Source organism: Furipterus horrens, unplaced genomic scaffold (genome assembly GCF_987537825.1).
Source record: "Furipterus horrens unplaced genomic scaffold, mFurHor1.1.pri manual_scaffold_1, whole genome shotgun sequence".
Taxonomy (NCBI): domain Eukaryota; kingdom Metazoa; phylum Chordata; class Mammalia; order Chiroptera; family Furipteridae; genus Furipterus; species Furipterus horrens.
In genome coordinates this window covers 156,013,518-156,031,657 of record NW_028327171.1, presented here as the reverse complement: position 1 = coordinate 156,031,657, position 18,140 = coordinate 156,013,518, and the positions used below count along the sequence as shown (strand labels likewise).

At 37.4% G+C, this 18,140-nt stretch overlaps 1 protein-coding gene across 1 annotated transcript in view; it reads left to right on the top strand.

The window, feature by feature from the left end:
• The window catches only part of PLA2R1 (phospholipase A2 receptor 1), a 112,883-nt gene that overhangs the window by 58,230 nt on the left and 36,513 nt on the right, over positions 1 to 18,140 (top strand). Inside the window, exons 11-13 of the mRNA XM_090280199.1 lie at positions 2,884 to 3,053; positions 14,108 to 14,310; positions 16,140 to 16,285. Of these exons, the coding sequence (XP_090136325.1) occupies positions 2,884 to 3,053; positions 14,108 to 14,310; positions 16,140 to 16,285 (519 nt within the window). The remainder of the gene's footprint in view (positions 1 to 2,883; positions 3,054 to 14,107; positions 14,311 to 16,139; positions 16,286 to 18,140) is intronic.

Genomic DNA, 18,140 nt, shown 5'->3' with positions numbered 1-18,140 from the left:
AAAGGCCAGAAAAGACTTTAAAAGGTCATCTGCTCTATCAACACTTCCAGTGTTTGAAACCAAAAAAAGTATGAAAGAATATAAAATATTCTCTTAATTCTTTATCAGTTGGAAACAGACACTCAAGAGATTGCATACTATTATCCAGAGTTAATTTATTAGAATATATGATTTAGAAGAAATGTATATTTGCTTAATTTCTTTATTAACAATGCTGTCTTCTTGCCCTGGCTGGTGTGGCTCACTGGGTTGGGCATTGTTCTGCAAAGCGAAAGTCACGGCCATCGCTTCAATTCCTGGTCAAGGCACATGCCTGACTTGCAGGTTTGGTCCCTGTTTGGGGTACGTATGAGAGGCAACCAATCGATGTTTCTCTCTTACATCAATGTTTCTCTTCCTCTCTTTCTCTCTCCCTCTCCCTCTCTCTAAAAATAAATATTGGGTTGGCCAAAAGGTTGGCTTGAATTTTTCCATTAAATGGCTCTAGTAGTGTGCTTAGTTGTCTTTAACATCATTTGAAACAATTTTGTTAGATTGTATTGTGATAGCTGTTGTATCAGCATGCATTTTTAAAAAACTTATCAAAATTGGTGAACTTTTGTGTAGCCAGTTTAATATTGAAAACAGAAGAAAATATGCAACATTTTCGGCATATTATGCTTTATTTCAGGAAAGTTTCATACTGGAGATTTCTTGCTGGATAATGCTCAACAGTTGGGTAGACCAGTTGAAGTTGATAGTGATCAAATTTACATTAATTGAGAATATTCAGTGTTATACCACGTGGAATAGCCAACACAAAGTATCCAAATCAATAAAGTTACGGGTGAAAATAAAAATGGCCAACCCAATAAATAAAACCGTTTTTTTAAGAGAGAGAGAGACATCAATTTGTTATCCTTATTTATGCATTCGTTGGTTGATTCTTGTATGTGCCCTGACTGAGGATCAAACCCACAACAATGGCATATTGGGACGATGCTCTATCTAACTGAGCTACACAGCCAGGGCCTAAAATCTTTTTCTTTTGTTGTTGTTTTTCAAAGCCATCTTCTAAATTGGACTGAGAAAACGAGTCCTGCTTTGATTTGAAGATTTTAGGATTTAATATATGAGTATCATATGCAACTACTTAAAAGATACACTTTCCAATTAAAAAGCAGAAGGTTTCTATTGTTTTAAGCAGTGATAAATGGAGATAAAATAGTAAATCAGAGTGAACTAAATAAATCTAAAACCAACAAGGGACAAAAACAAAATATTGCAGGAATAATACTACTAGAGTCCAAGTTCAGAGACAATATTACTTCTCTCCACTTTCTGTTAAATGCCACATAGTACCAGGTAATGGAAAGACCAGAAATGCCCCTTGGGTTTTAGAACCAGCACAGTGAATGACGGTCCTAGCCAAAGCCTTCATGGTACAGTGCCTTGCTGACCTCCTACCACAGCAATTTTAGGCACTGGACATGTTAACAATGAGATTCCGCCTCAGAGGCAGAAGGTCATGAGAGCATGAACCAATCGAACTATAAGGAAAGTTACAACATCTAGACAATATTTAGCTTTATCTACCTTCCTTTTGAAGTACATTTACATAAGGCTCTGCCTCTGCAATCTGGTTTAAAAAAGAACTTATCTAATTTCAAATATGTGTTAGTCAGACTATTAAAAGAAGTACCTGGAAAAGATATTTACTAAAGCATAATGAAAATACATATGCTCTGCCACGATGAGTATCATGGACACCTAAAACCACTGCCTGTTGCTAGTGATGTTCATAAGGCAAAATTATAAGTTTTACTCTTTTGTGTTTGATTCTCTTTCCCACCCTTATTTCCTTTGAGATTCCTCTATTCTTGAATGATCCAATTGCTTTTGGTTCCTTTGCAAGTTAAGGCTGCATGATAATGAAAAAAATCCAAAATTGGATGAAAAAGTCTAATTTGCTTCCTTGTTAGGTTTCCTGAGTAATTTCATTAGGCCTTGTCTTTCCCGCTGACTCTTCAAAGTCTGGCCAAAAATCTTCAAAACTTGACATGCACTGAAAATGAATTTTTTAAGATAGTTTCCAACCTAGCTTAAAATTTCAATGTTAGCTAAATTTTAATACTCACATTTTTTCTTTAGGCAGTCATGTGAAAGCACATATACACAGTGTCTAGATTCTGCTTCTGATGTATTTGTGTTGGGAAGGGAGCATTTCAACCACTCAATGAACACTAACTCAGTAAGCTGTTTGGAGAAAATATTACTGGGTATACTTCCTTGGGTTTATTCCTAGGGTTTTAAATTTTTCTTTGGTGAATTTGCACATCTGGATACATTTGAGTAAGTCAATGACTCCATGTGCCTGTGAACAAACTTTGGGAGACATGAAATCACTACTCCAATCTCTGTTTCATTCTCACCAGGCAAGTGTGGAGGATGGGTGCCTGTGAACTCTGATGGCAGATGCCCATTCAGAAAAGCATAATGTTCTTTCTTCTCCCCTCTCTCAATCCCTTATCTCATGAGCATTATGGGATGGTGTGTCTTGATTGCAAAATAGGGCATGTGTTGTGCCAAAAAATGTATTACTGCTGGCTTGGTGAACTTGACCATCTACATTTCGAAACTGGAGCTGAATGAACTCTATTCTTTGAAAGAATTAAGCCCTGTCTGTAAGAGTCAAATTCACTTCCCTCATGTATTCCTGGGAATCACACTGACATTTCACATTTATTAATAATGCTTGGGGTCATTGAGTGTTTTTCTGCTCCATATTCTAAAGAACTCATGAGAAATGTTTATTCTGGCGCCATTCTGTTCACCTTATTATGTTTTAATGACATTTGTATTGCCCAGATGTTTATTATAAACATTTCCTTTTCCCCTCTTAAGGTTTGAACAGGCTTTTATTACCAGTTTGATCAGTAGTGTGGTAAAAACAAAGGACAGTTATTTTTGGATAGCTCTCCAAGACCAAAATGACACAGGAGAGTACACTTGGAAGACAGCAGGGCAGAAGTCACAGCCGGTGCTGTACACACACTGGAATGCACATCAGCCCCGTGAGTAGAGGGGACTGGGATATCACCATTCCCTCCTGCCTTCTTTGCTCCAAATTCCTTCTGCCCCTTGGTCCCCCTCCTTTAATTCTTCCTTAATGTTTTCTTAATGTGTGAATCAACTAAACAATTGCCACAGATTCTCAGGGGGTGACATATGGCTGGTCATTTTTAAAAGTATGATCCATGCGAGTCATTTGACATGCTCAAGGTATAAATTCATTGCTCAAGACCACACATAGTTTTATTAGCAGAAGTCCAATTTCTCCCTTGCAAATTCTTTTCAAGAATCCCAGGGGTTTACTCAGTCAAGAATAGTTCTCAATACTTCACAGTGAATGGGCACATGTGGTGACATTTAATTAGTTCTCAATCACTGCAATGTGACTTGCTGAGGAATGTTGACCCATCACTTAAGTAACATTCTGTTAGTCCATCTCCTCCATGGACTTCTGTGGTATCTTAGCAGGATTCCAGGGTTCTGGTTCTATTAGTTCACTCTTATGTGCTCAGCCCTGGCTCCCAAAGCATGAAATTGTGCCAGGTTAACTCATTTCAGAGAAGCTAAGGGCTTAAGTCACAACCTACACTAGAACCAGCCCCTGAGGAACAAGCCTTAAGCCCTTGTATTAAGCTTATGTTACCAACCTAGGCTCAACACCATTTTACTTCAGCATGAATTTCTGTTTGAGTGACTTAGTCCCTTTCTTGCCTATGGTTCCCAATTAGGGCTATTCCAATAGACGATAGGCAGTAGGTTACTTCTAAATTTGCATCTGGAAGAAATGGATTAGGGCTCTATATCAGGCTCTTCCCTGAGGAAAGATAAATATTGATATAACAGTAATAACTATTGGATAGCAAATATTAGTCAAAAGGCTAAATACACTAATTAAAAAACAGGGATTTTCAGAGTGAGTCAAAAACAAGACTCAACTATACATAGTCTACAAGAAACCCACTTTAAATATAAAGACACATATAGATGAAAAGTAAAGGGATGAAGAAATGCTAACATTAATCAGAAGAAAGCAAGAATTGCTGTATTGATTTCAGACAGAACAGACTTCAGAACAATGGAAGGTTTCAGCAATAAGGAAGGACATTACCTAATGATAAAAGGGCCAGTATTCTAAGACAACAATCCTTAATGTGTATACACCTAACAACAGAGTGGCAAGATACATGAGGGAAAACTAATAGAACTGCAAAGAGAAATAGATAAATCTACTGTTATAGCTGGATATGTTAACACTCCTCTACGAGAAATGGACAGATCCAGCAGACAGAAAAATCAGTAAGGACAAAGTTGAACTCAAAAACACCATCAATTAACTAGATATAATTGACACCTGTAGATTGTTTCATCCAACAACAGCAGATTACACATTTCTAATTAACTCACATGGACCACTTACCACGGTAGACCACATTCTGGGACATAAAGCACACCTTACCAAATACAAAAGAATAGAAATCCTACACTTCCTTCTCTCAGACCACACTGGAATTAAACTAGAAAGCAATAACAGAAAGACAGCTGGAAAATTCCAAAATACTTGGAGATTAAACAATACACTTCTAAATAACACATGGGCCAAAAAAGAAATCTCAAGAGAAATTTTAAAATATTTTAAACTAAATGAAAATAAAAATACAATTTAGCAAATTTTGTCAGATGCAGAGGAAGCAGTGATTACAGGGAAATTTTTAGCATTGAATGCATATATTAGAAAAGAAATACCTAAAAGCAACAATCTAAACTTCCACCTTAGAAAACCAGAAAAAGAAGAGCAAATGAACTCTGACCAGGTGGCTCAGTGGATTGGAGCACCCTCTCGTGTGCCAGGAAGCTTGCATCCCCAGTCAAGGCACATACCCAAGTTGTGGGTTTGATCCACAGTCAAGAGGCAACCAATCTGTCTCTCTGTCTGTCTGTCTGTCTTTCTCTCTCTCTCTCTCCCCTTTCGTCTCCTCTCCTCTCTCCCTAAAATCAATAAAAATGCATGTCCTTGAGTGAGGATTTTAAAAAAGAGCAAATTAAATGCAAAGTAAGCAGAAAAAAAGAAATAATAAGACTTAGAGCTTAAATCAATGAAACTGAAACCAAAAAATTATTAAAACAAAAAGCTGATTCTTTGAAAAAATTAATGATATTGATAAGCCTCTAGTCAAGCTCACTAAGTAAAAAGAGAAAGGATGCAAATATAATAAATGAAAGAGAGGACTTCACTATAGATCCTATTGACATTAAAAAGATAATAAAGAAATAAAACATACATACAAGTCTTCCCTGGCTGGTGTGGCTCAGTGGATTGAGTGCCGGCCTGTGAACCAAAGGGTTGCTGGTTCGATTCCCAGTCAGAGCATGTGCCTGGTTTGTGCACCAGGTCCCCATTTGGGGGCGCACAAGAAGCATCCATGCATTGATGTTTCCCTCCTTCTCTTTCTCCATCTCTTCCCCTCTCTCTAAAAATAAATAAATAAATAATCTTTTCTTTAAAAAGTCAGACCTTATACCCTTTACAAAAATTAACTCAGAATGGATCATAGACTTAAATATAAAATGCAAAGTTATAACATTCTCAGAGGAAAACATAATAAAAACCTAGATGACCTTGAGTATGGCAAGGACTTTTTAGACACAACACTAAAGGCACAATCCATGAAATAAATAATTGATGAGCTGGACTTCATTAAAACTATAAACATCTGCTCTGAGTAAAACTGAGAAGACAAGCCACAGACTGGGAAAAAATATTTGTCAAAACCACATCTGGTAAAAGACTATTATCCGAAATATACAAAGAACTCTTAAAACTCATTTTTAAAAAACTGACTTTAAAAATGGACAAAAGACCTTAAACAAAGAATATATATAGATAACAAGTAAGCATATGAAAATATGTTTAACATCATATATCATTAGGAAATTGCAAACCATAGCAACAAGATATCACTATACACCTATTAGAATGACCAAAATCCAGAACACTGACAATGCCAAATGCTGATGAGGATGCGGAATAACAGGAACAGGCCATACATTGCTGGTAGGAATGCAAAATAGTACAGCCACTTTCAAAGACAGTTTATCAGTTTCTTACAGAACTAAGCAGTCACATTCCTTGGTATTTACCCAAATGAACTGGAAACACATTCACACAAAAACTCCATACATGGATCTTTATAAAGTTTTACTCATAATTGTCCAAACTGGTAAGTAATCAAGATATCCGTTAGTAGGTGAGTAGATAATAAACTGTAGTACGTCCAGACAATGGAATGTTTTTCAGTGCTAAAAAAGAAATGAGCTATTAAGCCATGAAAGGACATGAAGGAAACATAAATACACATTATTAAGTGACAAAAGCTAATCTGAAAAGGCTACATATTATATGATTTCAATCAGATGACATTCTTCAAAAAGCATAACAATGGGGACAGTAAAAAGGTAAGTGGTTGACAGAGGTTAGTGGGAAGGTACAGATGAATAGACAGAGCACAGCGGATTTTTCAGGCAGTGAAATTATTCTATCTATATATGATACTACAGTGGTGGATAAATGTCTTTATACATTTGTCCAAACCCATAGGATATTCAACACCAAGAGTGAATCCTAATTTAAAACATGGACTTTGGGTGATAATGATGTGTCAATACAGGTTCATAAATTTTAACAAATATACCATTGTGATATGAGATGTCAGTAGTGGGAGAGGTTTTGTGTATGTGGGGGCAGGGGGCATAAATAAAGTCTGTGCTTTCCACTCAGTTTTCCTGTGAACCTAAAATGCTCTAAAATATGTATTTTATTATTGTTTTTAAAAAACTGTACTTTTGCCCTGGCTCCTGTGGCACAGTTGGTTGGAGCATTGTCCCGTAACAGAAAGGTTGTGGGTCTGATTCACTGTCAGGGCACACACCTAGGTTGCGGATTCCATCTCCGGTCCAGGCCCCTACGATTCCCTGTCTGAGCATGAATGGGAGGCAGCTGATTGATGCTTCTCTTCTGCATTGATGTATCTCTCTCTCACCTCTTCTCTCCCTTCCTCTCTCTCTAAAAGCAATGAAAAAAATGTCCTTGGGTGAGAATTTTTTTTATAACTGTACTTTTTAAAGGTATATGCCAAATGAAGTTAAGACAAGATTTTTTGTGTGTAGAAGCATCAGTTTAGAAAATTTGTACAGTAACTGATGACTTGGCATAGCTCTAAACAAGAAACATCCCAGTTCACTCAATAAAGATCTATGAATATTACTGAAGTGCAGAGAATAGTAAAGTTCCATGTCACACTCTTACTGAAAAACTAAAAAAGCTCAGGTATCATTTCTAATATTCTTTGGAATTTAGTTAACAATGTCTATACCTGTCAAAATAAATTAATATATTTTGAGTAGACAAAATTCTTGGTTTTTAATGTTACTTTCCTTAGGGCATATTTGGATGTCTAAAATCCAGAGCTGAAACAGAGCTCCTTGTCATTCATAGGTTTCTGCTGTAATTTGAGTGACAGTACTCTTTCTCTCTTTTCCCTGAAGCAAAAATAATACTGTGATGCTCAGTTTGGCTGCTCATGCCGACTGACATTGAGTAACTTGTCTCTGAATAAGATGAAAATGTAAATCTTTTGGGGAAGAAAATAGCAATATAAAAGCCTCTGTGGTTTCCTTTTTTTCAATTGCAGCTTGCAGAAACACCATTCTAAATCATTTTATTTTCCTGCCTGTCACATCTACACAAAAAATATCCATTAGCTTAGTGCCCATGTCAGAATCTTAATCCAACCCAGACTAATCATATAAATTGACCCTGAACAGGATGCCTGCAGTTTTTTGTTTGTTTGTTTTTAAATAAACTCAGTCAAGACTCTCTCCTACGTCAGATAATCAAAATAATTAATCTATAGTGAAATCATGGTTCCGACAGTTTTTTCAACTTTGTGTCACATTCTCCAAATAGTATGATGAATCACCGTATACCCATCACCTGGTGTTAACAATTATCAACTCAAGGTCCATCTTGTTTCATATATACCCCCAGTCACCCACCTCCCCACTTCCCATATTGTTTTATAGCAAATTCCAGACATTGTATTGTTTCATCCATAAACTTTTTAGTATTATCCCTAAAAGATAAAGACTCCTTTTTAAAAAACATGAATATAATACAATTATTATACCTGAAAGTAATTAACTATAATTCATAACAAATCTTACATTAGTGCTCAAATTTCTAAATGACTTATAAATATATAATGTATTTTACAGTTTGCTTGAATTAGGATTCCAAAGAGGTTCACACATTGCAATAGGTTGATAAGTCTCCTAAAATCTGTTTTAATCTCTAGGTTTCTCCCTTACTTGGCCCTGCCTCTCTCTTTTTAAAAAGTTTTTTTATTTGTTGATATGAAAGGGTTGTTTTATCCTATAGAGTTTCCTACAGTCTGGACTTTTTGATTGTCCCATATGTTTAGTGCATTACTATACCTCTTTATTTTCCATAAAATTGGCATTTTTATTTTTAAAAAGCTAGAATCAGGGGCCTGATTCATTTCAGATTTTTCTATCTTTTTGGAAAGACCTTTTCATAGGTGGTTGTGTGTTCTATCTCAATAATAATGTCCAGTTCTCTTACTTCTTGCAATGCTGGAAGCCATTAATGACCAATGCCTAGATCCATTGATTTGTGAACGGATTTTTCGTTTATAGGTGGGGGAGGGGTATATATTTATAAAGATGTTACTTTGTGATACGGTTTTCATAGGAAAGACAGAATAAATGCTCAATTCTTTCCCTTGTTTTTTTAATGATTATTTGTTTAAAAGCATCCTGTAACATTGACCAGTTTTTTAGCATTACTATGAAATAAGAATTTAAAACATATTTGATATGTTTTAATCCACTGCAATTATCATCTTTTTAATGAAAATGAAAATCTCAAGCACTACCTCCTGAGTCCTTTTACTATAACACTAGTAGCCTTTGATAGCTTCTTTGCCAGTTGGTATGACAAGATGTACATTTCTGCTCTGAACCTAGAAACATCAAGCAACCCTGGTTCATCTTAATGAGAAATGGTATTATTTCAGTATCACAATCCACACTCATTGCAGGTTGTTTTCTATTGTTTCTAGGCCATTTCAGTGAACTGAGCTAGAAAGTGTGTGTGTGTGTCTGTGTGTGTGTGTGTGTAAGATGAAATACTTCTGCAGTTCAAACTTATATTTTCAACTTGAATTCAGGACTATAAGGTTTTTGCTTAATGTGTTCTATGTCTGTATTTCTTTTATTTCATGCCAAAATTTCCTGTTTTCAAAACACTAGGAAATTATGGTTTTTATTAAAACAAACAACAAAGAGACTCTATGGTATAGTCGTCGGCAGCCGTCCGTCTCGAGAGACGATGGTGTAGCTTCCTAAGAGTCTATCTGCACCGCCGAGAATGGCTGTGCAGTCCGACTCGGGAGTGACATCGTATCTGTCTCCTCCCGTGTTGAATCGACATCTTGCGATGACGCTGAAGCTACAGAGCCTGGGCAGGGTGATATGGAGGGTCTGCTGTTGCCCATGCAGCAGACCCCCCCTCTCTTCGCAGCTGAAGGGTCCAAAAAAAAGGGAAAGACGGAGTCAATACAGCTTGGCTTCAGGTGCGCCGCAGGAGTTGCCGGTGTTGACTACATCGTCAAACCGCCTTAGGGACTCCGGCTCCGGATTTTCTGTCAGGGTTTACTCCCTTAGCCTTTCCCCTGAAGAGGTATGCCGCAAGGCAGCGGAGGTTTTTTGGAGTCAGAGTTTTCCTTCTCTGATTCTATGGTATAGTATTTTGAGAGAATTAACTATTCAGGTAAAAAAAGAAAAACAGCTTAGATCTCTACTAACTAGAGCCACTAATTAAAGGAAAAATGACAAATAGGACCTTTCCCATTTAGTGGGAAGCTAATGCCTAGAAACGAAATGCACTTTGTACTTAGATTAAAAATGTAATATAAATGGAGACTGCTTAATGGTGAAAGAAAACAGATGAGTCCATACTAGTTAGGACATTCAAATAAGCTTCTCCAAGTTATATTAGAGTTTCATAAATGTCTTTACAGTGAAAAAGAAACACTTTAACCTCATTGTTTTGTATCCTCCAAAACTCAGGCTTTGTGACAAAAGTTTTTGTTCTAGATCTAGATACCACTGCAGAAAAGGCATATTTCACTCACCTGGGATAACTCCAGTGCACATTTACCCCAATTGTCCCATGTAAGTAAAAACCTGCTGGTGACAAGGGAAACGGGATCCCAGTAAAGCAAGTCAGAGCTGTCTTGTTGAAACTGCCCCGCTCTGAGTGAGGAGTATTAAGAAGCCTGTCCAGCCAGTGGATAGACAGGTGAATCCACTTTCAGGCTCTTCAGAGTTCTGAGATGACCACCACATAAATAAGGGCAAACTCAATCTGAGCACCCTTTGGTGCTTTATATAAGCATATGAGTAACTGTCATACAAGGTAAATATGTGATAATAGATCTTCAAGGAAATGCTGTAGCCACACAAAGGAAAGTACATGACCAAGGATGTGAGAGGGAGCTCCATGGACATGGAGGCAAATTATTTGAGGGGAAAATTAAGTCATGTATTCAACAACTATTTATTGAATGCCTGCCTACTCTGTACTTTAATGTTGTCTCATAGTAGAGTCAAATAAATCTGCTTTCAAATTCTAAATCAAATCCTCACTCTGTGGACTTAGGCAAGTTACTAAGCCTCCATACCTCTGTTCTTCCATTTGCAAACTGTAAATAATAATATCTGCCTCAAATAGTTTTTGAAATTCAACAGGGAACAGACCATATAAAATGCCTGGCACAGTATCAGGCAGATAGAAGTCCAGGAAGGCTCACCTTCCCTGCCCCAAAAGCTTCACTCTTCTCCATGGAGGAGGCCCAGCTCCAGTTCCCTCCTGGCTCTGAGACCACAAATAGGTCCTGTTTGTTTTCAGGTATTTGGCCAGAGAGGTAGAAGGTGGAGGCTTTCTCAGCTCAGTTCCTCTTGTATGGTTACTTAGCTTTGCCAAATGGAAGAAACTAGAAGAACGAATTGGAATTTCTTAATTGACTGAAAGTTTTCTCATTCATGTTTGAGGGAGAGAGTTGGTGGGGGTCAGGGGAGGTAGAAGGAGGGTAGGACAGGTAAGGAGAATCAGTTGAAATGTGAACTTCATCACCGTGGGATAGGATGATAATTTTTCTTCTCCAGTGGGAGATGAGTTATTGAATTTGAGAGCAATTTCTCTGGGAGAAAAACCACCTCTGCTCTTTCTCACACCCTACCTGCATAATTTGGCTTTGCAAGCATCCCTATAATATATGATTATATATTTCATTTATATCTCCCTTAGCCCAGTCTCCCTTTATTACACCACTTTACTGCTTCTTTGGGGCTGAGATTCTAAAATTTGGGTCAAATGTTCCATTAAGTGAACCACTTTAGGATAGTAATAACACTCCTGCATCACTTCTCATCCTCAAAGCAGTTCACAAACATCTCCTTCTGCACTAATGAAGATGAGTTGAATATCTATAGTATCCAGAACTGAAGCTATTTAATCATTGTCTGATGTGGGAACGTAAGACAAAATGCAAGACCAACAAAAAAGTTTATTACATTTTAAATTTGCTGATTCAAGCCTTATAAAAATTCTCTGAGCCTGCAGACAGAACTCATGCCACAAAATCCCAGCTTTTGTAATAAAAACAGCCAAAATTAGAATAGAAGCAACATCTTTAAGGGTGGTTATAGCCTTTATTTCTTTCAGGGTGACTTTTAATACATCATTTAACTTTTAATACATTATTTTATCCAAACCCATAAGAAGAAAAGGGATTGTTATCTTCACATTTTAGATAAGGTTTTTTGTGATTAATACAACCTGTTCAATTTTCGCGTTACCAAATACTTGTGCTGGAACTAGAACCCCAGACTTCTGCCTCCAAGTCAAAAGCTGCTGGGAAAGGAAGGATGGAGAAATCAGGTGGAAGTGCATGGTTTCCTTCCTCTTTCACTAGAGCAACCCTATTAGTGTATTACTTTGAGCTTCCATGCGGATTTCCATAGTTTCAATTTCATCACACAGAGCATGTAGCATCTCCTCTACTATTCATGACCCTACTAGATTGTGAGCTACATTTCAAAATTGCATTCAACAGGACTGCAAAGCTCCATTCCTGGGAGGCTGTGCTTGCATGTATAATCTATCCCCTTTGTCTGGCCCCAACCCTCCATCTTTCACACTAACTCGCTGTTCTGTTCAATGGTGCTGACAATGGCCTTTCTATGGATCAACTCTCTCTTGACTTGCTTTTCTTCTATGAGAGTCATACTAAGTGTGTTTCCTTATTTACAATCAGTCATTCACCTTTGCAGGTCTCTCTGATGCATCAGTGTGCACACATACACAAGACTGGGAGCTTCTTGTGGCTAGGGACTATCTTGTCACTGTGACACCCACCGTGGACCCAGTATTGTTGAAGACGCAGCTCCCTTATTCTTTCTCTATTTTACACTCTTCCTTTTCTTTAGGAGAGGTTCTTTGTACATCTTATCTGTCTTTTCTTCCCTCACTCTTTATTTTCCCTCTCTTTAAGTCTTTCTGTCAGCATAAAACCACACCATGGCTGACAAGGATAATGCCAGTTGCTCTGTATCTAAAAAATTTGAAACCATGACTTCTGATGGGAAATTAAACAAAACAACTATCTAGCACAGAGTGACTACGTTTTTGAAAGTGCCTTTACATTCAGAATCATCACAACTCTTTAGATGCTTCATCTATAACCACTTGCTTTTTTATAAGCACCCCTTGAAAACTCCATTGTCATCCTTCAAAGCTCAGCTCAGATGTTACTTCCTGCAAATCCTTTACCGATATCCTGAGGCGGACTCCATCATCTTTCTGAAGTCTCCCACAGAAATCGGAACACGCACAGTTCCTATAGCACTTCACACATTATGTTGACTGCAATTAAGCATTTATGTGTCTGTGCCTCACACTAAATTTAGAGCTGGGTTTTGTTTGTTTGGTTTGGTTTAGTGTTGTCCGTCTGTGTCTGGCAGCTAATATACAGCCTAGCCTGGTATGTAGATGTAGATGCACCATTTATTTTGTTGTTGAATGTTGATTTAATTATTTAGATGATCACTCTAGATTCAGGAACACATTCTTTCTCAGTTTTTACTCTATTTTCAGAATGGGATTATTTTCTACTATGCCCTGAAATTTGAAGTCTATTTTTAGCTCTCTTATAAGCTGTGTTGATTTGATGACAAACTTGAGGATCTTAACTTAGAAATTGTTTCCATGGAAAAAATGTTTCATTTTCCAATATTTCAAACATACAAAAAATAAATAAAAAGGAGTTTTGTCCATGACTAGAAGGTCTTCCTCTTTTTCCTGAAGTCTGCCCCTACTCCTGCCCCCAGACTTTCACCTTGTTTTAGAATTTATCTCATTCTCTCCACAGTTTACAGTTTAGTTTTCTGTTGTGTACCTTCCAAATAACTTAAATCCATCACTTATGTATTTTTTCCTGCTGAATCTACTTCTCAGAGGATACGCACTATGCATTTTTCATTGCTGATTTTTCACACTGGGGTCTCAAAGCACAGCATGCATTTATACTCAAGAAATGGTGAGTTGAACTTTTTTTCTGCACAGTTAAAAAGCTCAATAATTCAAAGTAGAGAGATGTTGGTGTTTGATGAGATATGAGGGATAGTTCAGTTTCAAGTTGGAACAGCTCCTAGGTTTCCATTATTTGCCATCTGAGCTCAAAATGCCCAAATTTCAAGCTTCACAGTCTCTCTTCTTTCAGTTTTCCATCATCTATTCTTTTCTCCAGAGAGAATGAGAACTGAAATAATCATGCCAATAAAGCATCCTTTTTCACCTTCACTGTTCTTGTCTGGGTGCTTCATTATGAGATGTCAATTATTCAACACTCTAAAGAGGTCTTCTGAGCACAAAATGTTCTAGTCCACTGGTATTGAAAGTGTTGTTTCCTGCTTTCAGGCTACAGTGGTGGCTGTGTTGTCATGCGAGGAAGGAGTCCAGCTGGCCGCTGGGAAGTGAAGGACTGTACACACTTCAAAGCAATGTCCTTGTGCAAGCAACCGGTGGAAAATCAGGAGAAAACTGAGCATGAAGAGAGATGGCCCTTTCACCCCTGCTATTTGGACTGGGAGTCAGAGCCAGGCCTGACCAGTTGCTTCAAGGTGATGTCAGGTTTACATGGGCATTCTCAACTGGACCAACATTATTTCACTTTTGTTCCAATATCCCACATTTTTTATTTCAGAACAGTGCCTGGCACATGGAGGCGCTTAATAAACATTTGTTAACTGCCTTTATCATTTCAGTTGTACTCCAAAATATTTTTAAGTCAAAAGAATGACATATCTCTAGTGACACAGAAGTTCTCTCATGAGGATTAATATCAGAGTCCCAGTCAATATTGTTCTGGGTATGAAGACGGTGCAATTCCATATTATGTGTAAGCAAATGAGTAAAGTCCTCATTATGGAATACTATACTATACTATGATTCTGCTGCTAAGGATAGCATTTGCAGCTTGCCAGACACCTGAAAATCAAACAAATTAATACATACGGTTGATGTGTGTGTGTGTGTAAATAAATGTGTGAAGAAGTGTCTTTTTGCAAAAAGCTTTAGATTTTAGATTTAAATCAGTACCTATAATCTTATGTCAGAAATATGTATTTTTGAAAGACGATGCTTTTGTTCAATGGTTTGTTTTATAAATAGAGATTTCCAAAACCATGGGAGAAAGCTCTTCCCTGGTATATGGGTACATGCAAAGTGGGATGGAAGTAGCCTCTATCTCTAGAGATGCTGCATATCTTTAGGTGGCCTGAAACATCTATGAATGCTTGCAATTTAAAAGTACATGTGTATACTCCTACATCCAATTCATGGACTAATAGGCCCAGGGTGACCTCACAGAGCAACAAGTTAAACCTTAGAAATGAGTAAGCTGAGGCTAATGAAATGAAGTGATTTACCTAAGATCACAAGTATTTATTGACAGAGTTGGATTAAATCCCTAACCTTGGAACTCCTTATTCAGAACTTTTCCTATTACATGTCACCCTAATATGTTAACAACTGTATGGCGTGTTTGATGGGCATGGTGGTAGGATTTATTAATTTACAGTGATGTGAGAAAAGGTTCCCAAAGAAGGCAAGTTTTGACAAACAGTTTAAAAGATGGAAAGCCTGTGATATTGTCCACAGGACTTGGAAACCTGTTCATTCTGGTCTCAGCAAATCAGAGCGTGGTGAAGGCTGGCACCAGAGGCTTCGGCTTAGTTTTGGGAAGTTAAAAATGAGGAGGTTGCAGAGGCACAGGATCTAGACCTCTGAGTCTTCAGTCCCTCAATCTTGATCCTAAATAAAACCAAAAGCGGACCCTCCATTTTTCTGACTCCTTCTTTCTATTGTGAGGACAGCTGAAAAACAGGACAGCTGAGAAACAGCAGAGAATTTAGGCCCTTCTTAGACCCAAAGACCCTAGAAATATACCTCCCCTATGTCCTAGATCTCATTTTTTATTTCTTGGCATGGATCAGCCAGATGCATGATCATTCAGCCAATTCCAATTTGTCGGAAGGCAATCTGGTGGGATTGAAATTCATGGACTATGGAAGCATGGTGTATTGGGTCTATTTCTCGCTCTGCCCATTTGTAGCTATGTGACCTGGAATCTATAACCTGTCTTAGTGTGACTCTCCTCATCTCTTGAAAAACATTTATTAAGGGACAAGTCACAGGAAATTTAGGAGGGAAAAAAAGAATCCTCAAGGAGCTCACTGATAAGACAGTATATCATATCATCATAAAGTTGTTGTGAGACAGTAAGGTCACGATAGGCATATTCTAGTTCAATAAGTGTTATTTGTCCCTAATGGGTCAAGCTTTTAATAAAGAATAATAACAATTATATTCTATTCTTTTCTTGTCCAGAATCAATAGCTTTACTTTATTTGTGACAGTGTCAACTCTTTTTTTTTCTTTTACTCCACAGGTATTTCATAGTGAAAAAGTATTGATGAAAAGAACATGGAGAGAAGCTGAAGCATTTTGTGAAGAATTTGGAGCTCATCTCGCAAGCTTTGCCCATATCGAGGAAGAGAACTTTGTGAATAAGCTTTTACATTCAAAATTTAATTGGTAAATAGTTGTTAACTTTGTAAAATTACAGTCAAATATTCTGTCTCCCAGTAATGGCTACCTAGGGATGAGTATCCCTAATATTTGTTTAAAATCTCAAGTATTTGTTTTAAGTCTAACATCTACTAGCCACTAGTTGTGAAAGAAAAATATATACATGTAAGTTTATACTTACATTGCACCAAGTTCTCATTCCATAAAACAAAGAACAAAGTGGCATTGTTTTGATGTTTGAAATCAGAATTCTAGAGCTTTTCTGCTAAACTCATAAATTATCTAGCCCAATGGTTTTCAAAGTCCTGACTGAGGATCTGAGGGTCCTGGAATCTCAAGAGGAGGAAGGGGCCAAATACGCAGAGCTCCCAGTTTCTTGCTCACTGAGCAGCTCAGCTCTACTTCTTATAATTTGTATATAATCAAAATCCATGTAAGATTTTGTTTGAAAAAGTGAAATTCCCACCAATTAAAAAAACAAAACAAATCCAATCCCCCTATTTTACATTTGAGGAAACATGTTCACTTATCTGCATCCATCTTGCAAATTTACAGAATTTTGAATTCCATAAAGTTAGAAAAGCAATTAAATATAAATTGAAAAAAAGAACATAAATGATCTTGGGCTGACCTCAACCCACATGTAGGAAATTCCTTCTACTTCATTCCTGTGGTCATCCACTGTCTGCATGATTCCTTTCTGGTTCAGAGTGCTCCCTACTTGGGAGAAAGCCCATTTCATTGTTAAAAGCTGGTTTCAAAGATTAACTTTCTAGCAAGCCAGAGCAAGACAGATAAAGTCTGATCTATTCTCAACTATTTGAAGACAGCCACCATTTCCTCTTGTAGTAAGTCTCCCCAGCCCTTCGCCTCTTTTTCTAGAATGTTTTTGTCAATCAGCATACATTTGGGCATATCTTCTAAGAAAGGGACATTGTTACATGCATAGCAGACTAGAGGATTCAATAGGCATGACAGGCAAAATGGTGCCCCACAAGGATGTTGTGATCTAAGTGGGGGTCATGCCTCCATGGCCCTATACATTTATTTAACAAAAATTAATGTAACACTAGCTACTCTTCTCCAAGCTCTGAAAATCTGGAGTTTCAATGAAACACGTGCCTGAATCTTCAGAGAAAATTCAGAACTATTTTTTGAGGAAAATTCTAACCTTCCCATAAGAAGGTTAATAGGTTAATATGTAACATCTATCAAATTATTCATCTCAAAAATCTACAAAAATTACCTTAAAGGTGGGAGCCTGACACCATCTCCCAGTGTGTGTCTTATAGAGAGCACTCTGTGAGGAAAAAGGGTAGATCTCATAGTCAAATATATTTGCAATGCAATGTGCTCCAATACAATCTTGGAAATTTGGCACATACATTAGTATTGTAAAGGCTTTTAGACAGAAGCACTTACCCTGACCACAAAACTTTTTTTTTTGAGAACACTTAGCAACATTTCACAAAATTCCTAGTTCCTGCAGGAAATGCTGAACAGTGTTCCCACACCTGCTGATTGTCACACTCTCGTGGGGCACCTTTTAACATAGAACCCTCTGGTCTCACCCAAGAGCTGCTGAATCAGATTCTCTGAGGCTGAAGAAAAGGTCAAGAAGCTTCCTGGCTAATTGAATTGTTAGCCAGGGAATGACCCACAGATCCAAGGGATATGTGATAGTCTCCATTGTTCTAAGATGTAACTTTGCTTCAAGACTTTAGCCACTTGCAAAATATTCTTGCATATGTGTATATATGAGCTTTGCTGTATGAAACAACCACATACAAACTGCTTCCAGTTTGCTGCAAGATCAAATATCATTTCTGTTTACATAAGTTCTCACACTTGGAACTTCTAG